Below are 26,993 nucleotides of genomic sequence, written 5' to 3'. Positions count from 1 at the left end.
GCATTTTTTATTTGTTTAGTAAACAGTAGTCAAAGATCACGTTTTGCACGGACTGTTTAGTTGTTGCACAGCGTGTTTACGTCACAGATCATGCGCCCCCTGCACTGCACAACACCGCTCTATAAAATACGCTTGAGTTTAGAAAACTTTTTCGACGACATAACTCGCAATGGCAGACGCCGCAGAAAGCAGTGGACAAGAGCCAGAGCAAAACGAGGGAATTAAGAAGCGACAAAAGTTGTCCAAAGTGTGGGATCACTTCACTCTAAAATCGAAGGACAACGCAGTCGTATGCAAACATTGCAAAGTGGAGCTCGCATACCACAATAGATTTGAGGGACGTCCAGAGGTGAGGTAAGTCATCTATTATCAAATGTAAACGCAAAAGTTGTGTTAGTAAAATAAATCTTATTCATTATGATAACCAGGATGTGTTGTCTCACTCCCGCGATGTCATTAAATGCCGCCAAAAGGTGTTGAAAACTAACAAGGCTATTCGAGCTGTCGTGTTCAATTAGCCTTTCATTAATAACAACGCGAAAGTAGTCCTGCAAAGTTATTCGGGTTATTCAAGTCATGCAACCACATGCTACTTGGATACCTTGCACTTGCACCCACTATAGTCTCTATAGCAGTGGTTCTTAACCTTGTTGGAGGTACCGAACCCCACCAGTTTCATATGCGCATTCACCGAACCCTTCTTTAGTGAAAAATTAAACGTTTTTAATTCAAGACAAAGTGGACATTGGGGGCGGTACCTCTGGATTGGCAGACCGGGGTGGTGATTCCTCTCTTTAAGAAGGGGAACCGGAGGGTGTGTTCCAACTATCTTGGGATCACACACCTCAGCCTTCTCGGTAAGGTATATTCAGGTGTACTGGAGAGGAGGCTACGCCGGATAGTCGAACCTCGGATTCAGTAGGAACAGTGTGGTTTTCGTCCCGGTCGTGGAACTGTGGACCAGCTCTATACTCTCGGCAGGGTCCTTGAGGGTGCATGGGAGTTTGCCCAACCAGTCTATATGTGCTTTGTGGACTTGGAGAAGGCATTCGACCGTGTCCCTCGGGAAGTCCTGTGGAGAGTGCTCAGAGAGTATGGGGTATCAGACTGTCTGATTGTGGCGGTACGCTCCCTGATCAGTGTCAGAGCTTGGTCTGCATTGCCGACAGTAAGTCGGACACGTTTCCAGTGAGGGTTGGACTCCGCCAAGGCTGCCCTTTGTCACCGATTCTGTTCATAACTTTTATGGACAGAATTTCTAGGCGCAGTCAAGGCGTTGAGGGGATCTGGTTTGGTGGCTGCAGGATTAGGTCTCTGCTTTTTGCAGATGATGTGGTCCTGATGGCGTCATCTGGCCAGGATCTTCAGCTCTCACTGGATCGGTTCGCAGCCGAGTGTGAAGCGACTAGGACGAGAATCATCACCTCCAAGTCCGAGTCCATGGTTCTCGCCCGGAAAAGGGTGGAATGCCATCTCCGGGTTGGGGAGGAGACCCTGCCCCAAGTGGAGGAGTTCAAGTACCTCGGAGTCTTGTTCACGAGTGAGGGAAGAGTGGTTTGTGAGATCGACAGGCGGATCGGTGCGGCGTCTTCAGTAATGCGGACGCTGTATCGATCTGTTGTGGTGAAGAAGGAGCTGAGCCGGAAGGCAAAGCTCTCAATTTACCGGTCGATCTACGTTCCCATCCTCACCAATGGTCATGAGCTTTGGGTTATGACCGAAAGGACAAGATCACGGGTACAAGCGGCCGAAATGAGTTTCCTCCGCCGGGTGGCGGGGCTCTCCCTTAGAGATAGGGTGAGAAGCTCTGTCATCTGGGGGGAGCTCAAAGTAAAGCCGCTGCTCCTCCACATCGAGAGGAGCCACATGAGGTGGTCCGGGCATCTGGTCAGGATGCCACCCGAACGCCTCCATAGGGAGGTGTTTAGGGCACGTACAACCGGTAGGAGGCCACGGGGAAGAACCAGGACACGTTGGGAAGACTATGTCTCCCGGCTGGCCTGGGAACGCCTCGGGATCCCCCGGGAAGAGCTAGACGAAGTGGCTGGGGAGAGGAAAGTCTGGGCTTCCCTGCTTAGGCTGCTGCCCCCGCGACCCGACCTCGGATAAGCGGAAGAAGATGGATGGATGGATGGAAGACAAAGTTATATGTTTTTTTTACTGGTGCACAAAATGAACCGTTCAAAGAACAAAACCAACACAGTGCATAAACTCACAACTAATTACACACCTGCAAATCAGATGGAAAATTAGAGGGAACATTGTTTGGGGGTATCCATAGTACGCCGATAGGGAGAAGTTTTTATTTACAAGATGAGTCGGGTGTGTCTTGACCTCCGCGGCGGAGGCTCCACCGAACCCCTAAGGCCGACTCACCGAACCCCTAGGGTTCGATCGAACACAGGTTAAGAACCACTGCTCTATAGCATAGGCGCCGATCTACATTTCTGCCAGTGGGTGCTGGGCCGGGCGGTAAATATGACGATACTTTTCTGAGCATGCGCAGTTTTTGCTTGGTGGTGACTCACCACTGGTTGCACATTTCAAATGCAGTATTAAAGGCACTACCTAATCCATTTTTTATGTTTGATATAATGAAAACTGTTCTTATTGTTTTATTTTTGATAGTAAGAATATATTTTTATTTTAACTTTCTCAGGGAATATTAATTTTGAACTAATTTTATATATATATGTGTTTTCATCTCAAACATGGTATGATGGCAAAATGAACATTGATTAAATTTGCATGCGAATAATACTATGAACTGTATTACGTTCTTAAAATGTAAAACTGTTGTCGTCATTATTAAGTCGATTGTGTTTTTATATTGTTTATGTATTGTTGGCAGGTTGAAAACAGCTCAGCGGATTTGCCTGGAGAAACCACCATTTAAACGGCACCGTATAATCATCATCAAAAACGCGCGAGAGACAAGAACTTCATTTATGCGGTCACACCACACAGCACATAGGGCTGTGAGCGCACCTGTTTTTAGTAGCACACACAAATTGACACATTTAACCACGGACAAATTTCAGCTGTGTGTGTCAGCCTTCAATAATGAAAACAGGCGTTTAGGAAATAAAAGACAATTTGGCCAAACGCAATAATTGAGAGCACTTCTTAACATGTATAATTAAACCTTAATGATAATAATATGATTTATTTGATTAATCGATTCGGGATATTCGATAGAATACTCGATTACTAAAATATTCGATAGCTGCAGCTTTACACTGATGTCGCTTTTTGACGCAGTACCGCCTGAGTGATCGAAGGTCACGGGCATTCAATGTTGATTTTCGGCCTTGCTGCTTACATGCAGTGATTTCTCCAGATTCTCTGAACCTTTTGATGATATTACGGACCGTAGATGGTGAAATTCCTAAATTCCTTGCAATAGCTGGTTGAGAAATGTTGTTCTTAAAGTGTTGGACAATTTGCTCACGCATTTGTTCACAAAGTGGGGACTCTCGCCCCATCCTTGTTTGTGATGGAAGCTCCTTTTATACCCAATCATGGCACCCACCTGTTCCCAATTACATACTTGCCAACCTTGAGACCTCCGATTTCGGGAGGTGGGGGGTGGGGGGTGGATGGGCGTGGTCGGGGTGGGGCGGGGGCGTGGTTAGGGGCGTGGCTAAGAGGGGAGGAGTATATTTACAGCTAGAATTCACCAAGTCAAGTATTTCATATATATATATATATATATATATATATAAGAAATACTTGACTTTCAGTGAATTCTAGCTATATATATATTTATTGTATTATATATATATATATATATATATATATATATATATATATATATATATATAAATATATATATATATATAAATAAAAGAAATACTTGAATTTCAGTGTTCATTTATTTATACATATACACACACATAACACTCATCTCCTCATTGTTGAGTTAAGGGTTGAATTGTCCATGCTTGTTCTATTCTCTGTCACTATTTTTCTAACCATGCTGAACACCCTTTCGCAGGTACCCAGAAAGGTTTCGAGTACCACCAAAAAAACTGAATCTCTGAAGACAGTATAAAAATCTGTGTTAAAGGTGTACAAATACTGTTTGTATAATAAGCATCAGTGTTTCCCACACATTCATTTATTTGTGGCGGCCCGCCACAAAAGAATTACGTCCGCCACAAATGGATTTTTCGGCTTTTGACTCGCTCGACCGCTCATAAAAGCAATGGGACTGTCTGTGAATGTACCTTGTAGTTACAACTCCGGTGCAGTAGGTGGCGGTAGCCTACTATGCATTGTAACTCCGCCAATAGCACTTAATTCACCTGGTGGGCCAGAAGAAGAAGAAGAAGAAGACGAAGACGAAGACGAAGAAGACGAAGACGAAAACGGACGGGATCAAAATACGAGGGTAATATAGGCTATAGGTAGATATGTTATAGCTGCATCGCTCGCGGCTCGTCATATATTTAACGTTAATCCGCGATTTCACCGAGCGTTTCACTGACGGTGAGCAGCCTGACGCTGCTTCATTAACACCGCCGCTGTTTGACTCGGGGTCCGGCCAGACGCACGTAGTAACAGTCACCTGTTTTCATACCGACGAGCTAACGTGTCCAGGTTATAACCCTGTTGTCAATAAACACACGTGGAGACGGTGCTTCAGATACTACATTAATACTCAAGCTAAAATGTCCACTGTCCACTGCAGCATGTGAATGCAATGAAAATATTAAAATCTGAGCCAACCAGCTGTTAAAATGTTGTCCAGGTTAATGTTTTGGCCATTAAAGGCTCTTCATTTCAAGATTTCAACTGTGATCGGGCTTTAAACAGGTGGCTGACCTGTTCAGATGAGTGTAACTGCTACTGGTCAAATAATGTGAAATAGCATTTAATTTTACATGTATGCAATGCCATTTAAATGTTATTATAGATAATAATAATAATAAATACTGTGTAGTGTTGTAAATAGTCAACGGGAAGGATTTTAGTAAGATATAAGCCATGAGCACTACACAGCCAGACAAAAACCTAGGCAGGACAAGTAAAAATATTGGGGCAAGTAGATTTGAGAAGTCGGGCAAGTAGAAAAATTAGGGCGGACGGAACAGGTGAGACTCAGCAAACACTGAAAAATAAAGCAGGGTCAGATCAGAAATGCACTTTTCTCATGAAAAGGGTCCTAATTTATATTCTTATGTGCCTTATAGAGAGGACCACGACAAAACATAGAGGGACTAGCTCTAGTGTGACCTGTTCAGCAGCAGCAGGAGAAGGAGGAGGTTGACTGACTGGCAGGACACCTCTGCCTCTGTTTCACTTTATGTTGCTGGTAAATAATATGGTTGTAGTAGTAGGCTAAAGTTAAATTATTTAGTATGGACTAATTAAAGGGGCAAAGCTTTAAGAGACATTTTAGCTTTTATATTTTATAAGATATATTTTTTGTAAGAACCACAATTAATAAATATATTTCAGTGAATAACTAATTGTTCAAATCTGTATAAAAATATGTACATAAAGTGTTGTAATTATATTCCAACTCCGCGTTCTTCTTGGTCATCGCCGCTGCCGCCGCCACCCCCCACCCCCTACCACACCACCACAAATAGATGCCTGCCCTGTGGGAAACACTGAGCATGTTATTGTTTACAAATGAGGGTTAAGGGTTCAGTACTAAAAAAAAAAAGAAAAAAGAATGTGGCTTAAGTACAGTTTTTTTAATTGAGCTGCTGCATTTTTTTGGTTGGGTTGTTTATTTATTTTGAGTAACTTCTACATTTCTAAAAGGGGAGGAATGTAATAGAGTGATCTATGTTTGTCTGTTGCCATCTCCTGGTGAATGTTGGCTATAGCGTACTGGGGTTACTTTTTGGTTGGCCAACGATTTACGTGGTGTTTCGCACCTGACGTCAAGTGTGTGAGTCTGTTCTGAAGTCTACAGTAAAGAGACGTACTTCATCCCCTCGCCTGGTTATTGCCTCCAACTCAATATATTACAACAACATTGCTGTTTACGGCAGACGAACTGCTTTACGGTAGACTCAAACATGACTGCTGTTGTTGTGTGTTGTTGCCGCGCTGCGAGGACGTTAATGAAACTGCCTAACAATAAACCCACATAAGAAACCAAGAACTCGCCCTCCATCATTCTACAGTTATAACGTGATTGGGCAGGCACGCTATTTATATCGTGGGAAAGCGGACGTGAATACAGGCTGTTGACACGTCACTCAGGTCCGCATGGAGCTGGAGGGGGCGTGGCTTCCAGCTCCGCCTGAATTTCGGGAGGTTTTCGGGAGAAAATTTGTCCAGGGAGGTTTTTGGGAGAGGCGCTGAATTTCGGGAGTCTCCCGGAAAATCCGGGAGGGTTGGCAAGTATGCAATTAGCCTGTTCACCTGTGGGATGTTCCAAATAAGTGTTTGATGAGCATTACTCAACTTTCTCAGTCTTTTTGAAACATGTTGCAAGCATCAAATTCCAAATAAGCTAATGTTTTCAAAAAATAAAGTTTACTAGTTCGAACGTTAAATATAATAATAATAATAATAATGAATTGCATTTGTAACGCACTTTACATTTGTTAAAATATCAAAGTGCTACAAAGTATAAAAATAAAAATAGAAAGTAAGAATATATAATACAAAATTAAAATAGAAATGAAATCATGACACACAAACAGAAACATGGATAAAAAATAGAAATAAAAAGCATGAAAGCACTGGATAAAAAACAGATAAGCAAGCAGTGCATTTAAAAACAAGAAGGCAGAGAAATTAGGTAAAAGCTGTGCTAAAAAGGTGGGTTTTTAGTCCCTTCTTAAAAAGGTTGACCGACTGTGGTGCTCTAAAATGGTCGGGGAGAGCGTTCCAAAGTTCGGGAGCGGTCCAGCAGAAAGCCTGGCGGCCCATAGATTGTAACTTTGTCCTGATGGGTTTGAGCAGAATAGTGTTTGAGGAGCGGAGGTTGCGGGTAGGGGGTTGAGGCGAAACTAGGTCCTTGAGTCATTTAATATCTTGTCTTTGCAGTCTATTCAATTGAATATAAGTTGAAAAGGATTTTCAAATCATTGTATTCTGTTTTTATTCACCATTTACACAACGTGCCAACTTCACTGGCTTTGTAAGTAGTATTCTAATCGTAATGTAGACTTACTTGCTGATGTATTCTGCGTTGAGGACCTTGTTGCACACTTTGCACTTGAAGCAGCCCAGGTGCCAGTGCTTGTCCAGTGCAACCAGGGATTGTTCGTTTGTGAACTCCTTCCCACAGCCGCAGCAGTCTACAACAAAAAGCGTCAGCATTTACCAGTCACAGGGTCGTCAATGACTGATTTATACTGACTATGGACGGCTTGTATGGGCGCAGGACTGTGGACAGGAAGAGGTTGGGTACAGTTTTGGCAAATACACTCCTTGCCGTTGAAGGTCACTCGGTCACCGGCTGGAAATGGCTGCCTGAAAATACAAAAAAAACAAAGCAAAAACATACAACACATACAAATATCAGTAAAAAGCTCCACAACATAAAGACAATTCATAGGGGGCCATACTTTAAAATCACACAAAAATGATTTGTGGCACATTCATGACTGCAGGGAGTCCAAGAGCAAGAAAATGTCTAAATAATATTTTTTTTTGTGAAAAGGTGTGTGAATGTGAGTGTGAATGTTGGCCCTGCGATGAGGTGGCGACTTGTCCAGGGTGTACCCCGCCTTCTGCCCGAATGCAGCTGAGATAGGCTCCAGCACCTCCCGCGACCCCGAAAGTGACAATCGGTAGAAAATGGCTGGATGGATGGGTTTTTGGGGCAAAATACGCAAACTTTCAATTTTCATCATTCGCCATGTTTTCATTTTTCATAACCTTGCCAAAATGAAATGAAAGCATGTATTATCCATCCCATCCATCCATCCATCTTCTTCCGCTTATCCGAGGTCGGGTCGCGGGAGCAGCAGCCTAAGCAGGGAAGCCCAAACTTTCCTCTCCCTAGCCATGTCGTCCAGCTCTTCCCGGGGGATCCCGAGGCGTTCCCAGGCCAGCCGGGAGACATAGTCTTCCCAACGTGTCTTCCCCGTGGCCTCCTACCGGTTGGACGTGCCCTAAACACCTCCCTAGGGAAGCGTTCGGGTGGCATCCTGACCAGATGCCCGAACCACCTCATCTGGCTCATCTCGATGTGGAGGAGCAGCGGCTTTACTTTGAGCTCCTCCCGGATGGCAGAGCTCCTCACCCTATCTCTAAGGGAGAGCCCCACCACCCGGCGGAGGAAACTTATTTCTGCCGCTTGTAACCGTGATCTTGTCTTTTCGGTCATAACCCAAAGCTCATGACCATAGGTGAGGATGGGAACGTAGATCGACCGGTAAATTGAGAGCTTTGCCTTCCGGCTCAGCTCCTTCTTCACCACAACGGATCGATACAGCGTCCGCATTACTGAAGACGCCGCACCGATCCGCCTGTCGATCTCACAATCCACTCTTCCCTCACTCGTGAACAAGACTCCTAGGTACTTGAACTCCTCCACTAGGGGCAGGGTCTCCTCCCCAACCCGGAGATGGCATTCCACCCTTTTCCGGGCGAGAACCATGGACTTGGACTTGGAGGTGCAGATTCTCATCCCAGTCGCTTAGCACTCGGCTGCGAACCGATCCAGCGAGAGCTGAACATCCTGGCCAGATGAAGCCATCAGGACCACATCATCTGCAAAAAGCAGAGACCTAATCCTGCAGCCACCAAACCAGATCCCCTCAACGCCTTGACTGCGCCTAGAAATTCTGTCCATAAAAGTTATGAACAGAATCGGTGACAAAGGGCAGCCTTGGCGGAGTCCAACCCTCACTGGAAACGTGTCCGACTTACTGCCGTCAATGCGGACCAAGCTCTGACACTGATCATACAGGGAGTGGACCGCCACAATCAGACAGTCCGATACCCCATACTCTCTGAGCACTCCCCACAGGACTTCCCGAGGGACACGGTCGAATGCCTTCTCCAAGTCCACAAAGCACATGTAGACTGGTTGGGCAAACTCCCATGCACCCTCAAGGACCCTGCCGAGAGTATAGTGCTGGTCCACAGTTCCACGACCAGGACGAAAACCACACTGTTCCTACTGAATCCGAAGTTCGACTATCCGGCGTAGCCTCCTCTCCAGTACACCCGAATATACCTTACCGGGAAGGCTGAGGATGTATTAATCACAAATATTATTATTCAACATGTAAACCTTAGACTTAATTCAGGCTGATAAGAACAATTAATACTAACTAAATATACTGCATAAGAAGGGACTCAAATAAGAGATGTTGTACTAAAATAAATAAACTAAATTAATAATGCATATGTTTTTTTAACTAAACCGTCGATAAAATAAAACTACAGCTTCATCACGTTAGTCATAATTTTTGCGCTTAAGACACTTTTTTATGACTTTCGCTCCAGAATTCTTCTGTTTGTCCGAAATTGTCATTACTGCCGCAAGTGGTGTATTACAACTGAGTACGGCCTAACAATGGGCCCTATGTAGGCAAAAAAAATTTTTTTTCCAAAGTGGACCTACGATTCTAATCTACATTTAACAAACTCTCTTGTGGTTTAGATAATTTGTAATCTATTGGATATGCCTTGGTGTAGATTTTACTTCACAGTCACATTTATAATCTATTTTGTGGACGCCCCTGCTTATTTCAGAAAGACAATGCCAAGCCACATTTGTGGAAGCGTTCCCTTCAGATTGCAAATTAAAACCTCTACGACCCGGCCTCCTGTTCTGTCTTGTTTGTTGAATGTATTAAGAATATATAATACGTAAGACCAGTTTTTTAGTTCACTTTGGAAATTCAACAGTGAGATGCACTTCCTCCTTTAGACAGCGGGAGGCAGCATAACCCAAGTTAGCAGTGCACAAGAAGCAGCAACTTCAGGTCTAGTTTAAACTAGTTTGGTGACAATTGCAAACATTTGAATCTGCTCAATTCTCATGCCAAGCAAAGTATCATTGATTGATTGATTGAAACTTGTATTAGTAGATTGCACAGTACAGTACATATTCCGTACAATTGACCACTAAATGGTATCACCCGAATAAGTTTTTCAACTTGTTTATGCAATTCATGGTAATGTCATATCATCGGTATGTATCTTTGAGTAGTATGGTATTATATATATATATTTGATTGTGGTGTATTATTTGTTGGCTGTGATGTAATTTGAGATGTTTAATGGCCAAAAGTCAGTCATGCTAATTTTTGTAATTTCATACTGTGACGTGAATGTTAGCATAGTAAACTAGTTTGCTGTAGAGTGCTTAAAATACACATTTTGTGGTGTTTCTTTATCCATTTAAGTTCATAATGCATTTTGTTATTCTAGTGTAATTGGCTGTGTGTGCATGTCTTTAATGTAAGCATCCTTTCTGCTTGTATGTTTTCAGTTTTACCCTTTTTACGGTCAATAAACATGTGGACAACGTTTTTCAGAGTATGTGATCAAGAAAAGGTGTTAAGGTAAAGCCAAGATATTCCTAACATATCGAGGGTGGCACAGTATCCAAGAAACTGAGAATAAATATCTTGACGTCGACAATATTACACTGGCGGTTCCAAGCAGGGGGAGGAGCCTGGCCGACAACATTTACTAGAAATGACCACATAGGTACTTCCACTACACTGTGATGTCACACTGTGCTCACTCTTTCAAAAAAGACGCCGAAACACAGCATTCAGAGGCTTCCAAGACCAACTTTGGCATTGTTAGAAAATAGACAATAAATCCTCATAGGTCCCCTTTAAAGTTGGGGTTAGGCTTATTATAACAGGTGCATGGCCAGACACTTTGGGAAAAAATAAAAATAAAAACAGGAAAAAAAACCCGAAGTTGAATGACGAAAATTTAAAAAATAGTACTGTATTTTCCAGACTATAAGGCACCCTTAAAATCATTTTTTCCCCCTCAAAACTCGACAGTACGCCTTATAACCCGGTGCGCCTAATGTACGGAATAGTTCTGGTTATGCTGACCGACCTCGGAGCAATTTTATTTGGTACATGGTGAAATTATAAGTGTGACCAGTAGATGGCAGTCACACATAAGACATAGGTGTAAACTGCAATATGATGGCAATATGACTCAAGTAAACACCACCAACATTTTATATGTTCCATTGAAAATATAGAACATTACACACAGCGCTCAAAAATCCATCAAAATGTTTGAGTATGACTTTGGTAAGCTATGAAGCCACACCGCTTGATGGATTGTACTGTGTTTCAACATACGAGTATACAACAGACATATTATCTGGTGTTTTGTTTCGCAATATTATGCAAAAGCAACTTTTCTTACCTTATAGTACCTGCTGATCTGTATTTGGGATCTGCATAAGTCCTGAAAATTTGCGTGCGTCCGCCCTTGTAGTCCGTGGGGACTACTCTTCTTTTTCTCTATCGTCTTGTTATGGGACATTCATCCTCCGATGTTGCTATTTCCAATATAAAGTAGTGTAAAGTTCTTACTTATGTCTGTCATGAAAGCGCTAAAACATACCGGTGTAGTGAGTTAACATTATTCACTTAAGGAACTTTAGTTATTAGAGAGTTCCGGTCGGACGTTTTTTTATGGGACACATTTCCGGCGGATGAGGAGATGCTGCTCCGTTATTGATTAAAGTAAAGTCTGAATGTCATTAAAACATTTAGCGCCATCGTTTGATACTTCTTCCACCCCCGTCCTTGCACGCTACACCGCTACAAAAAAGATGATGGGGAGAAGACGCTGCCGAAGGTGAGCCACGTAAATAAGACCGCCAGCAAAACATCATCTATGCAACATTTTGACCAACAAACCACCATCACATGTTATGTAGACCACAAGGAAGTGTTTTACATTTAGAAAAAAAAAGAAAATATGACCCCTTTAGTGCACCTTATAATCTGGTGCGCCTAATACAAACCCCGTTTCCATATGAGTTGGGAAATTGTGTTGGATGTAAATATAAACGGAATTCAATGATTTGCAAATCATTTTCAACCCATATTCAATTGAATGCACTACAAAGACAACATATTTGATGTTCAAACTCCATCCATCCATCCATTTTCTACCGCTTATTCCCTTTGGGGTCGCGGGGGGCGCTAGAGCCTATCTCAGCTACAATCGGGCGGAAGGCGGGGTACACCCTGGACAAGTCGCCACCTCATCGCAGGGCATAAACTTTATTTTTGTTTTGCAAATAATAATTAACTTAGAATTTCATGGCTGCAACACGTGCCAAAGTAGTTGGGAAAGGGCATGTTCACCACTGTGTTACATGGCCTTTCCTTTTAACAACACTCAGTAAACGTTTGGAAACTGAGGAGACACATTTTTTAAGCTTCTCAGGTGGAATTCTTTCCCATTCTTGCTTGATGTACAGCTTAAGTTGTTCAACAGTCCGGGGTCACTGTTGTGGTATTTTAGGCTTCATAATGCGCCACACATTTTCAATGAGAGACAGGTCTGGACTACAGGCAGGCCAGTCTAGTACCCGCACTCTTTTACTATGAAGCCACGTTGATGTAACACGTGGCTTGGCATTGTCTTGCTGTCCATGGTAACGTCCAAAACCTGTATGTACCTTTCAGCATTAATGGTGCCTTCACAGATGTGTAAGTTACCCATGTCTTGGGCATTAATACACCCCCATACCATCACAGATGCTGGCTTTTCAACTTTGCGCCTATAACAATCCGGATGGTTCTTTTCCTCCTTGGTCCGGAGGACACGACGTCCACAGTTTCCAAAAACAATTTGAAATGTGGACTCGTCAGACCACAGAACACTTTTCCACTTTGTATCAGTCCATTTTAGATGAGCTCAGGCCCAGCAAAGCCGACAGCGTTTCTGGGTGTTGTTGATAAACGGTTTTCACCCTGCATAGAAGAGTTTTAACTTGCACTTACAGATGTAGTGACCAACTGTAGTTACTGACAGTGGGTTTCTGAAGTGTTCCTGAGCCCATGTGGTGATTTCCTTTACACACTGATGTCGCTTGTTGATGCAGTACAGCCTGAGGGATCGAAGGTCACGGGCTTAGCTGCTTACGTGCAGTGATTTCTCCAGATTCTCTGAACCCTTTGATGATATTACGGCCCGTAGATGGTGAAATCCCTAAATTCCTTGCAATAGCTGGTTGAGAAAGGTTTTTCTTAAACTGTTCAACAATTTGCTCACGCATTTGTTGACAAAGTGGTGGACCTCGCCCCATCCTTGTTTGTGAATGACTGAGCATTTCATGGAATCTTCTTTTATGCCCAATCATGGCACCCACCTGTTCCCAATTTGCCTGTTCACCTGTGGGATGTTCCAAATACCGTATTTTCCGCACTATAAGCCGCACCTAAAAACCTCAAATTTTCACAAAAGCTGACAGTGCGGCTTATAACCCGGTGCGCCTTATATATGGATTAATATAAATATTTATTTTCATAAAGTTTCGGTCTCGCAACTACGGTAAACAGCCGCCATCTTTTTTCCCCGTAGAAGAGGAAGCGCTTCTTCTTCTATGGTAAGCAACTGCCAAGGTAAGCACCCGCCCCCGTAGAAGAGGAAGCGCTTCTTCTTCTACGGTAAGCAACCACCCGCCCCCGTAGAAGAAGAAGCGCGCGGGTATTACGTTTCATTTCCTTTGTGTGTTCCATGTTGATATACGACTCCATGCGTGCCCACATCACAGATGGTGTCAAAAAACAAGTGAAGCACACAAATACAACACTCGCCGTCATTCCGGGTGGATTAACCAAAGAACTCCAACCGCTCGATATTGGTGTCAACAGGGCATTTAAAGCACGACTGCGAACGGCGTGGGAACAATGGATGACCGAAGGCGAACACACCTTCACTAAGACAGGGAGACAGCGCCGGACGACATACGCCAACATCTGCCAGTGGATCGTAAATGCCTGGGCGGATATTTCGGTCACAACAGTGGTCCGAGCTTTCCGGAAGGCAATGACTTCGACGAGACGGAGCCGGCCATTTTGGATCCCGTATTCGCCCAACTTTTTAATTCGGACACCGAAGGAGAAGAATTCGAGGGATTTATGAATGAAGAATAACTTCAGAAAGTGAGCGTTATGTTTATTTTGTGTGTTGTGACATTAACGTTCGAGCAACATTAAGTTATTGATGTTATTGCTCTGCACTATTTTGAATTTTACTATGTTTGTGATTGCACATTTGCACATTACCGTACATTTTGGGAGTGAACAGAGTTGTTAGAACGCTGGTTTTTAATATATTATTAAAGTTTGACTGACCTATCTGACTGTTTTTTTGACATTCCATTTAGCGCAGTTAGATGCGGCTTATAACACGGGGCGGCTTATAGGTGGACAAAGTTTTGAAATATGCCGTTCATTGAAGGCGCGGCTTATAACCCAGGGCGGCTTATGGTGCGGAAAATACGGTAAGTGTTTGATGAGCATTCCTCAACTTTATCAGTATTTATTGCCACCTTTCCCAACTTCTTTGTCACGTGTTGCTGGCATCAAATTCTAAAGTTAATGATTATTTGCAACAAAAAAAATGTTTATTAGTTTGAACATCAAATATGTTGTCTTTGTAGCATATTCAACTGAATATGGGTTGAAAATGATATGCAAATCATTGTATTCCGTTTATATTTACATCTAACACAATTTCCCAACTCATATGGAAACGGGGTTTGTATATGAAAAAAGTTCGAAAATAGACCATTCATCGGCAGTGCGCCTTATGGTCTGGAAAATATGGTAAAATTCTATTGTGATGCAAAACTTTGTAACTAAATCTCATCAGCTGACATCCACATTTGTTGGTCTTTTTTTTGTGTACAAGAGTAAAAAGACCAACAAAACAATGACAAAACCGTTTTTTTCAACACAAAATTCTGGAAAATTTGGGAAAAATGTTCAAAGCAGTAAAATCCCCCAACAATTCTTATAAAATGTTGGTGAACATATGCTTCTCCAAATGTTCAGGACCATTTTGAATGAGTGCGGAACATTGGAATGTTCTGACTTGGTCGCGCTTACTTGCAAGAGGCGCACACAAAGCAGTGCGGGTGGTAAGTCTTTCCCAGCGCAGACACCACTTCTCCTTCGATGAAGTCCTGGCAGCTGAAGCAGCTGGTCCCGTGAAGCCGCTGGTAGTCCAGGGTGCACATGTACTCGCCTTGCCGCAGGAAGAAGCCCCCATTGGCCAGTTGGCACCCGCACACTGGAGAGGGGAGGCAAACATTTTGTTTGTGAAGAAGTAGCGTTTTGCATAACAGGCCACAAAGAAGAATGTAACAGGTGTAACACAAGTTAAAGTACCACTGATAGTCACACACACACACTAGGTGTGGTGAAATTACCCTCTGCATTTGACCCATCCCCTTGTTCACCCCCTGGGAGGTGAGGGGAGTAGTGAGCAGCAGCGGTGGCCGCGCTCGGGAATCATTTTGGTGATTTAACCCCCAATACCAACCCTTGATGCTGAGTGCCAAACAGGGAGGTAATGGGTCGCATTTTTGTAGTCTTTGGTATGACTCGGCCGGGGTTTGAACTCACCACCTACCAGTCTCAGGGCGGACACTCTTACTTAGTTACTACTGTATATAGAACTAGAACATTTAATATCAATCAATCAATCAGTATTACTGTATATAGACTAGAACATTTAATATCAATCAATCAATCAGTACTACTGTATATAGAACTAGAACATTTAATATCAATCAATCAATCAGTACTACTGTATATAGAACTAGACATTTAATATCAATCAATCAATCAATCAGTACTACTCCTCGAAGGGAATAAGCGGTAGAAAATGGATGGATGGGTCCTCAGGTTACTTTCCAGCAATTGTCTTTATGTCTCTGACAGGCACGCTCTCGCCCTCACGCCAGCTCCCACCCTGTCTCTTCTCCCGGCTGCTGCTTAAACAGAGCGACAGGTGATTAGATAAGGCCCACCCGGGCCATCTACGTACATGTCGCTGACTTCAAGGCCGGTCCTGGCACACCTTGTTCTGCTGCAGGCCCGCAGGCCACGCCCCCCTCCACAGTGCCATTTTGCGGTCCTTGTACACCCACCATAATAATACTCGTATGTTTAATGCGCCGACAATCCATCAAACGGTGCGGCTTCATAGCTTACCGAAGTCATACTAAAAACATTTTGACAGATTTTTGAGTGCCGTGTGTAATGTTCTATATTCTCAATGGAAAATTTTAAGTTTTGGTGTTGTTTACTGGCGTCATCTTGCAGTTTACACATACACCATGTACCAAATAAAATAGCTTCAAGGTCGGTAAACAGACCAGAATTATGCCGTACATTAGGCGCGCCAGGTTATAAAGTGCACTGTCCATTTTCGAGAAAATTAAAGGATATTAAATGCGCCTTATAGTCCGAAAAATATGGTAATATGAATTGTTCAATAATGTATTTTTTGTATGAAATAGCTTTAACAAAATGAAATAAATAACTTTACAAAAAAATAAATAAACGTGACATGTATCTGATCTACTAAGATCCAAAGGACATGTGCTAAATGGCATGTACAAACTATAAAATTGCTCCAACTCGTAGCGGTTGGGCATTGTCAACGGTTTGTGATTCCAGGAGGCGGAGCACATCAGGCAGCTTGCAGGTAAGTTCAGTCTTTAATTGTGAAGTGAATTATATTTATATAGCGCTTTTCTCTAGTGACTCAAAGCGCTTTCACATAGTGAAACCCAATATCTAAGTTAAATTTAAACCCGTGTGGGTGGCACTGGGAGCAGGTGGGCAAAGTGTCTTGCCCAAGGACACAACGGCAGTGACTAGGATGGCGGAAGCGGGGATCGAACCTGGAACCCTCATGTTGCTGGCACGGCCACTCTACCAACCGAGCTATACCCCCCCCCCATTCACATTCTTCTTATAATTATTATTATAATCTGCCAGAAATGTGGCGTTGTTGAATGTCTGTGCTGTCTGAATGAGCATGTAATACTCCACCAAGTCAGTAGGTGGCAGCAGGGAACTAGTTGTTGTGTAGGCCTACTTTGAGAATTAGTGGCATTAGTGGTTATGGTTTCTATTCATATCCAACAATTGCTTCATATGATCAATATACACTGCAGGGGTCACCAACGCGGTGCCCACGGGCACCAGGTCGCCCGCTGGCCTGTTCTAAAAATAGCTCAAATAGCAGCACTTACCAGTGAGCTGCCTCTATTTTTTAAATTGTATTTATTTACTAGCTTTGCTCGACATTTTTAATTCTAAGAGAGACAAAACTCAAATAGAATTTGAAAATCCAAGAAAATATTTTAAAGACTTGGTCTTCACTTGTTTAAATAAATTCATTTATTTTTTTTACTTTGCTTCTTATAACTTTCAGAAAGACAATTTTAGAGAAAAAATACAACCTTAAAAATGATTTTAGGATTTTTAAACACATATACCTTTTTACCTTTTAAATTCCTTCCTCTTCTTTCCTGACAATTTAAATCAATGTCCAAGTATATATATATTTTTTATTGTAAAGAATAATAAATACATTTTAATTTAATTCTTCATTTTAGCTTCTGTTTTTTCGACGAAGAATATTTGTGAAATATTTCTTCAAACTTATTATGATTAAAATTTTAAAAAAAATTCTGGCAAATCTAGAAAATCTGTAGAATCAAATTTAAATCTTATTTCAAAGTCTTTTGAATTTCTTTTAAAATTTTTGTTCTGGAAAATCTAGAAGAAATAATGATTTGTCTTTGTTAGAAATATAGTTTGTCCAATTAGTTATATATTCTAACAAAGTGCAGATTGGATTTGAACCTATTTAAAACATATCATCAAAATTCTAAAATGAATCTTAATTAAGAAAAATTACTAATGATGTTCCATAAATTATTTTTTTAATTTTTTCAAAAAGATTCGAATTAGCTAGTTTTTCTCTTCTTTTTTTTCGGTTGAATTTTGAATTTTAAAGAGTCGAAATTGAAGATAAACTATGTTTCAAAATTTTATTTTCATTTTTTTTCGTGTTTTCTCCTCTTTTAAACCGTTCAATTAAGTGTTTTTTTCATCATTTATTCCCTAAAAAATTTGAAAAATGTGCACTTTGAGAAAATATAAAAATTAAGTGTTGCATATTGATATTTATCTGTTTCTATATATATTTATTGTGAGAAATCATTAAGATGATCAGTGTTTCCACAAAGATAAATATCATTAATTATTAATAATAACATAGAGATAAAGGTTAATTTGAGCAAATTGGCTATTTCTGGCAATTTATTTAAGGACGGCGTGGCGCAGTGGAAGAGTGGCCGTGCGCGACCCGAGGGTCCCTGGTTCAATCCCCACCTAGTACCAACCTCGTCATGTCCGTTGTGTCCTGAGCAAGACACTTCACCCTTGCTCCTGATGGGTGCTGGTTAGCGCCTTGCATGGCAGCTCCCTCCATCAGTGTGTGAATGTGTGTGTGAATGGGTAAATGTGGAAGTAGTGTCAAAGCGCTTTGAGTACCTTGAAGGTAGAAAAGCGCTATACAAGTACAACCCATTTATATTTACCATTTAAGTGTGTATCAAACTGGTAGCCCTTCGCATTAATCAGTACCCAAGAAGTAGCTCTTGGTTTCAAAAAGGTTGGTGACCCCTGCACTACTGAGTGTCATTTGTTAACATTTTCTGTAGTGGGATTTTTTTCAATCCAAAAAAAATGTGCCTTGCCTCCAAAAAGGTTGAAAAACACTGGTCTACAAAAACAAGAAACATAACAAGCTCCTTTAAGTGACACAACAAAGTCTAAACAGTCGCTTAAGGCCAAGAACAATCCGGCAAGGACTGTGGTGGTGAGACGGGTATAAGAAGGGGCATTTACAGCAGGTGTGTGTCCTAACCACAGAACAGAGGCCAGTGTGTGAACTCAGCGCTCCTAGCAACGGGAACAACGGAGTTAAGAACATAAATACTTACTAATCATAGAGCAGACTGTAACCAAAACAAGACCAGACAGGTCATGACACTACTATTAGTGGTGCGGGTGATCTACCAGGACTGCGTGTGCAGTTGATGACAAGTGGTGCAAACCTCCATATTTAAATGACCATTTTTTTTTCACCATGGAAACACTCATTGACCGCACATCCATGGTATCATGCGCCAACCTGTGCCAGTTTGCACATATATGGACTTTTATCATGTTTTGTAAATAAAGAGCGATGACGATGCAAACCTTTAGAGCACAGGTGTCAAACTCAAGGCCCGGGGGCCAGATTTGGCCCGCCACATCGTTTTATGTAGCCCGCAAAACCCTACAAATAATGTGAGTTAGTAAAGCACCTCTTTTTTTTTTTACTAAATGTATTTCTATTTTGACATTAACATTGCATGTAAGCCTACTGTGTGCAATGGCATGTATTTTGACTTTACTATTATCTGATCATGCAATAAACATTATATTAAATTCAAATATAGAGATGAGGGTCTTTAATTTGACCTGCTGTTGTACTCTGTCTCAAAGTGTTAACATGTGCTCAATGTTTCCTTACCATTATTGCTATGTTGTCTATTACCATTGTTGGTATATTCATTATTCTTATATTGTTTTGATAGAAATTATTGTTACAGTGTAATAATTATTGTTACCTGTGTTAATGCCACTATGATACAACATTTGTATTATAATCCTTGAACAAAGTAAGAGTGAAACTCATGTGAATAATCACTGAATGGAGAACTGGGGCTGGGATTAAATAAATTATCTTCTTCCCACTCCCTTTCAGGCAAAACTGGACAATCATGCATTACATACTATACAATACCTTTTGAACTATATTAATTTATATTATTATGTGTTGTCAACTTTGTACTTTTTTATGTCATTGCCTGAAATAAATAAATAAATAAATGAAAAAATTAAAAAAATGTTTTTACATCTATTAAAAAAGAATAATAATACAATAAATACTGTATTTGCTTGTCACCATGGTTAATGATTTCAAAGCAAGCTATCCATCAATTTTTATAAAAGAAATGTAATAATTGTAAAGGCAATTATGTAATAATCAGCGCTGCCAAATGATTCTTTAAAAAAAGAATCAGATTAATCACAATTTTAAATTTGGATTAATCGTGAATTAATCAACATTTTTAATTTGGATTAATTTGCATTAATCACTGTTTTGAATGTAGATTCTATATGGTTAATCACAATTTTTTATTTGAATTAATCATGATTAATCACAGGTTACTAGAGAAGCCGATAAATGCTTTAAAATGTAATATCGGAAATTATCGGTATCGGTTTCAAAAAGTAAAATGTATGACTTTTTAAAACGCCGCTGTATGGAGTGGTACACGGACGTAGGGAGAAGTACAGAGCACCAATAAACCTTAAAGGCACTGTCTTTGCGTGCCGGACCAATCACAAAATATCTACGGCTTTTCACACACACAAGTGAATGCACTGCATACTTGGTCAACAGCCATACAGGTCACACTGAAGGTGGCCGTATAAACAACTTTAACACTGTTACAAATATGTGCCACACTGTGAACCCACACCAAACAAGAATGACAAACACATTTCGGGAGAACATCCGCACCGTAACACAACATAAACACAACAGAACAAATACCCAGAACACCTTGCAGCACTAACTCTTCCGGGACGCTACAATATACACCACCCACACCTCACCTCAACCCCGCCCCACCTCAACCTCCTTATGCTCTCTCCAAGCTGCTGTTTATTATGCCTCGTTTCTAGGTATATTTGAGTTAATTTAATTTACTTATGTCCTCTGTGTATTTAACTTATATTTGCATGTCTCATGACACATTATCTGTATGTAATATTGGCTGCATTTCGATAGTTTTTTGTGTGCCATGTTGTTCCAGACCACAGCAAACGTTACCCAGCTTGCCAAAGATTGTAATAAATCCATTAGAAGAAGACAGCCTGCCGTTTCCTTTAACTTGGACACACACACATCTATACCTTTGGCCATTCTAAGCCAGTAAGTTCCAGGAGTTAGCTCACCCTCTGAGAAGCCTCCGTTTTGCTAATGTTTTCCAATGTTGTAAAAATGTGTAGAATAAATATTACATTTCAACATTTCTGTCAACGAAGATTTGCGTCAGCCTGCGACACATAGTCATTTTGATAGTAGGCTATTATAGCTAATATAGACTTACTGTACATCATGTGTTGCCTTCATGTAACACTTATATAAGGCTTTTAATTTTTTGCAACTCCAGACGGATTTTTATTTTTATTTTCGGTCCAATATGGCTCTTTCAACGTTTTGGGTTTTAGCTGAAGCCCAGGGGCCCCGAACCACTTTACGGGCCCCCCGTATCTACAGTGGAATGCAATGATTGGGGTTCATAGTGTCATGATCCGTGGTCCGGATCATGTTTTGTATTTTCTGTTAGTTTTGGACTCCTTTAGTTCCTGTTTGTGCACCTCTGAGTTTGTTTTGGTTGCCATGGTTGCTCATTGTGTTCACCTGTCTCTGATTAGTGTTCGCCCGCTCACCTGCTTCCCGAGCACTAATCAGAGGCATGATTTAAGCCTGCCTTTGCCGGTCAGTCGGGGTGGCGTCATTGTTTGCTACATGCACCTGTTACGTGAGTTTTGTCTTGTCTCTAGTTTATGCTAAGTGTTAGCTTCTATGTTTCCTGCGCTAAGTTTTTGCCTTAGCTTCCCGTGTGTTAGGCACGCTTGCCTTTGTTGTTTGCCCGTATTTTGTACGTTGGATGATTTATGAGGAATAAATCATATCCTACCTCACGCTTTCGTCCGTAGTCGTCCGTCTGCATCCCGGGGGAACAAACCCCGCAGTAAGCTGCGACCCAAACCGTGACACATACCGCATTTTTCGGAGTATAAGTCGCACCGGAGTATAAGTCGCACCTGCCCAAAACGCATAATAAAAAAGGAAAAAAACATATACAGTATAAGTCGCACTGGAGCCCGGCCAAACTATGAAAAAAACTGCGACTTATAGTCCGAAAAATACGGTAGTCATCCATCCATCCATCCATTCATCCATCTTCTTCCGCTTATCCAAGGTCGGGTCGCGGGGGCAGCAGCCTAAGCAGGGAAGCCCAGACTTCCCTCTCCCCAGCCACTTCGTCCAGCTCTTCCTGTGGGACCCCAAGGCGTTCCCAGGCCAGCCGGGAGACATAGTCTTCCCAACGTGTCCTGGGTCTTCCCCGCGGCCTCCTACCGGTCAGACGTGCCCTAAACACCTCCTTAGGGAGGCGTTCGGGTGGCATCCTGACCAGATGCCCGAACCACCTCATCTGGCTCCTCTCGATGTGGAGGAGCAGCAGCTTTACTTTGAGCTCCCCCCGGATGACAGAGCTTCTCACCCTATCGCTAAGGGAGAGCCCCGCCACCCGGCGGAGGAAACTCATTTCGGCCGCTTGTACCCGTGATCTTGTCCTTTCGGTCATAACCCAAAGCTCATGACCATAGGTGAGGATGGGAACGTAGATCGACCGGTAAATTGAGAGCTTTGCCTTCCGGCTCAGCTCCTTCTTCACCACAACGGATCGATACAGCGTCCGCATTACTGAAGACGCCGCACCGATCCGCGGTAACACCACATTCACCGCTAATTGTCTTACTTGCCAACCCTCCCGGGAGACTCCCAGATTTCAATGCCCCTTGGTTTTTCATCCAGTCCAACGTGTGCTGGACAAGTCTCATAATATGTGCGGCATCTGCACGCATACACAAGTGAATGCAAGGCATACTTGATCAACAGCGATACAAGTTACACTGAGGGTGGCCGTATAAACAACTTCAAGTTTTGTTAGAAATATACGCCACACTGTTAACCCACACCAAACAAGAATGACAAACACATTTCGGGAGAACATCCGCACCGTAACACAACATAAACACAACAGAACAAATACCCAGAACCCTTTGCAGCACTAACTCTTCCAGGACGCTACAAGGTGGGGGGGTTAGGTGGTGGTGTGGGGGGGTGTATATTGTAGCGTCCCAGAAGAGTTAGTGCTGTAAAGGGTTCTGGGTATTTGTTCTGTTGTGTTTTTGTTGTGTTACGGTGCGGATGTTCTCCCGAAATGTGTTTGTCATTCTTGTTTGGTGTGGATTCACAGTGTGGCGTACATTTCCAACAAAACTTAAAGTTGTTTATACGGCCACCCTCAGTGTAACCTGTATCGCTGTTGACCAAGTATGCTTGGCATTCACGAGTGTGTGCGTACACAAGCCGCACATATCTTGTGACTGGGCCGGCACGTTGCTATAATGGATGAAAAGCGGACGTGACGACAGCTCGTAGAGGACGCAAAAGGCAGTGCCTTTAAGGCACGCCCCCAAGACTGTGGTCCGGGTGGACTACGAGATATAATGACTGATGAACACCTTCTTTGGATAATGAAGGTTGCCTCAGCTCAAAGCTTGAGCCCCGACATTAATGAACTAGCACCCAAGAAAAGATGGCAGGTATCTGGCTTGGGCACATCAGATTAGATCAATGTTTTGCAAACTGAGCAGTTTAAAGTCCTGAATGGTTGTTTTATTCATTGTTATTTTATTTTCAAATTGATTAGCCTGTGGAAAAAGTTAATGTTGATATTTACCTCAGAAGGCTGCAAATAGAAAAGAGGCATTCAATTTTTATTTAAATTGTATTTGATATGCCATTGATATTTTTTAATTATTATTATTATTATTTGAAACTCGATTTTGCATGTCACTATAAAGTTATATAAGCCTTGCTTGTTCAATATTCAATGCAAAACTTGTTTGGGTCCCTATTAAAAGGTTAATTTGTTCAACCGTGGCCCGCGGCTTTGTTCAGTTTTAAATTTTGGCCCACTCTGTATTTGAGTTTGACACCCCTGCATTAGATGGAGCTGCGCTAAAGGGAATGTCAACAAAACAAATAGTGATTGTACTGACACTTCTACTTGCTGCTCTCTGTTCAACAACCCACTGTTCCAGTTTGTCCTCCAACTGTAGCCATCTCGCTTTGTTTCCTCGAAAACTCTGTTTAGTCTTCTTTACTTGGCGCAGGTCATCATGTTGCTTCCTCCACTTCCGCACCATTCATTTGTTAATGTTAAATTCTCTCGCTGCTGCTCTATTCCCGTGTTCTACTGCGTGACTGATCGCCTTGAGTTTAAACTTTGCGTCGTAAGCGTGTCTCTTAAAGGGGAACATTATCACAATTTCAGAATGGTTAAAACCATTAAAAATCTGTTCACAGTGGCTTATTATATTTTTCGAAGTTTTTTTCAAAATTTTACCCATCACGCAATATCCCTAAAAAAAGCTTCAAAGTGCCTGATTTTAACCACCCGTCCATTTTCCTGTGACGTCACATAGTGAAGCCAACACAAACAAACATGGCGGAAAGAACAGCAAGCTATAGCGACATTAGCTCGGATTCAGACTCGGATTTCAGCGGCTTAAGCGATTCAACAGATTACGAATGTATTGAAACAGATGGTTGTAGTGTGGAGGCAGATAGCGAAAACGAAATTGAAGAAGAAACTGAAGCTATTGAGCCATATCGGTTTGAACCGTATGCAAGCGAAACCGACGAAAACGACACGACAGCCAGCAACACGGGAGAAAGCGAGGACGAATTCGGCGATCGCCTTCTAACCAACGATTGGTATGTGTTTGTTTGGCATTAAATGAAAATAAATACGAACTAGGTTTACAGCATATGAAATACATTTGGCAACAACATGCACTTTGAGAGTGCAGACAGCCCAATTTTCATCAATTAATATATTCTGGAGACACACCCTCATCCGCGCTCTTTTCCTGAAAGCTGATCTGTCCAGTTTTGGAGTTGATGTCAGCAGGCCAGGGAAGCTAGGGTCGATATTCTTCTGTTGATCATCTTCGGTGGCATAAGGGACGGTGTGAGCCAAGACATCCAGGGGGTTTAGCTCGCTCGTCTGCGGGAACAAACTGCCGCCATTGCTTGCCGTGCTACCGAGGGCCTTTGTCCCTGAATTGCTCACACACTCCGGCAGATTCAATGGGGGTCTGGCGGCAGATTTCTTTGACTTTATCGTTGGAAATGCATCTGCTTTGAGTGTCGCAGGATATCCACACATTCTTGCCATCTCTGTCGTAGTATAGCTTTCGTCGGTAAAGTGTGCGGAACAAACATCCAATTTCTTGCCACTTTCACATCTTTGGGCCACTGGTGCAACTTGAATCCGTCCCTGTTCGTGTTGTTACACCCTCCGACAACACACCAACGAGGCATGATGTCTCCAAGGTACGGAAAACAGTCGAAAAAACGAGAAATAACAGAGCTGATTTGACTCGGTGTTTGAGAAAATGGCGGATTGCTTCCCGATGTGACGTCACAACGTGACGTCATCGCTCCGAGAGCGAATATTAGAAAGGCGTTTAATTCGCCAAAATTCACCCATTTACAGTTCGGAAATCAGTTAAAAAAATATATGGTCTTTTTTCTGCAACATCAAGGTATATATTGACGCTTACATAGGTCTGGTGATAATGTTCCCCTTTAATAGGAGCCATTTTTGGGTCTTTACATAAAGTTTAGGTCTCGCAACTACAGTAAGCAGCCGCCGACTTCATTTTCCCCCGTAGAAGAAGAACCGCTTCTTCTTCTCCGGTAAGCAGCCGTAGAAGGGGGAAAATGAAGTCGGCGTAGTTACCGTAGTTGCGAGACCTGTTGTGGCTCAATATAAGGCGCACCGGATTATAAGGCGCACTGTCAGCTTTTGAGGAAATTGGAGGTTTTTAGGTGCACCTTATAGTGCGGAAAATACGGTACTTGTTCATTTACTGTTAATATCAAGATGCTTTATTGTTGTCCATTCTTTAACATGTACAAGACACATAAGAACTGAAATTACATTTTCGGCACAGTCCCACTAAGAGCAGACATACGTTACAAGGGGGACAAGACGGGACCGCCAACGGGTCCGCTACTTACGGCGCTCCTTAAAAAAGGTGGGAAAAAGGTGACATTGGGAAAGGGGGAAGAGTAAAAAAAAATATCAGTCTAAGGCTGGACCCTTAGGAGAGGTCCAGACTGAGTCAGAGGAAAAAAACTCACATAGCAATATAGAGCAATATAGTACCGAATATGATTAATTAGTATCACCATACTATACTAATACCGGTATACCGTACAACCCTAGTAGCCAGTATGAGGACTTCAGTGAGTGACTCATAAGAACCCGAGTTACTAGAAGGACTTGAGTGTCCCATCGATATAGCGTCTGTTGGGTAATATCGCTACTGCATTTGTTCAATTGCAGTCATGTGACTAACAACTGATTGGCTTCGTGCGACAACATGGCGACATGATGCTGCACTTACGCAATTGACGCGAGAGAGTGATTTTACAGCCGACTGTACAAAACATCATCATATGCTTCAAATAGACTTTACTGTATGCGCTATAAGCGGTGTATGAATGTGCCTTTCCCCTCACGTCGAGTGGGGTTACGCGCTGTGTGCATGCCAAAGCGTCCTCTGGGTTAAATATACACCCCCAATGTCATTTCTGGAATGATGGTGCAACCTTCCATACACGCATAACCACACTTTGTATTTTGTGACCTTGACTGCAAAGACTTTGGCTAAAACAGAGTAGCAGTAACGGACGGTGTTTCCAAGGCTGGCAAAATTAGCGCGGTCTATATATCTGGAACATGGAACTTTAGCATCTAAAAAGCAACTGTTTTTGTCCACAGAATGGCTATTAAATTTAAATTCCAAAGGGTGTAGTCCAGACCTGGGCAAAGAGCGCGGATGAGGGTATGTCTACAGAATATATTAATTGATGAAAACATGCGGCCCGTTAAGCTTTTCAATCTGGCCTGCCGGACATTCCCAAATAATTTTTTTAAATCTTTAAAGGGGAGCATTATCACCAGACATACGTAAGCGTCAATATATACCTTGATGTTGCAGAAAAAAAGACCATATATTTTTTTAACCGATTTCCGAACTCTAAATGGG

At 42.2% G+C, this 26,993-nt stretch overlaps 1 protein-coding gene across 4 annotated transcripts in view; it reads right to left on the bottom strand.

Annotated features, from left to right (window-relative positions):
- Window positions 1-26,993, bottom strand: part of ablim2 (actin binding LIM protein family, member 2) — a 150,580-nt gene that overhangs the window by 64,367 nt on the left and 59,220 nt on the right. For all 4 annotated transcript variants that reach the window (XM_072913157.1, XM_072913158.1, XM_072913159.1 and 1 more), the window contains 3 exons: window positions 15,039-15,222; window positions 7,331-7,443; window positions 7,142-7,268 (listed from right to left, as the gene is read on the bottom strand). In XM_072913157.1, coding sequence (XP_072769258.1) covers window positions 7,142-7,268; window positions 7,331-7,443; window positions 15,039-15,222 — 424 coding nt within the window. The remainder of the gene's footprint in view (window positions 1-7,141; window positions 7,269-7,330; window positions 7,444-15,038; window positions 15,223-26,993) is intronic.

Source organism: Nerophis lumbriciformis, linkage group LG05 (genome assembly GCF_033978685.3).
Source record: "Nerophis lumbriciformis linkage group LG05, RoL_Nlum_v2.1, whole genome shotgun sequence".
Lineage (NCBI taxonomy): Eukaryota > Metazoa > Chordata > Actinopteri > Syngnathiformes > Syngnathidae > Nerophis > Nerophis lumbriciformis.
The sequence above is the reverse complement of the archived record's forward strand: the minus strand, read 5'-3'. Positions and strand labels throughout refer to the sequence as shown.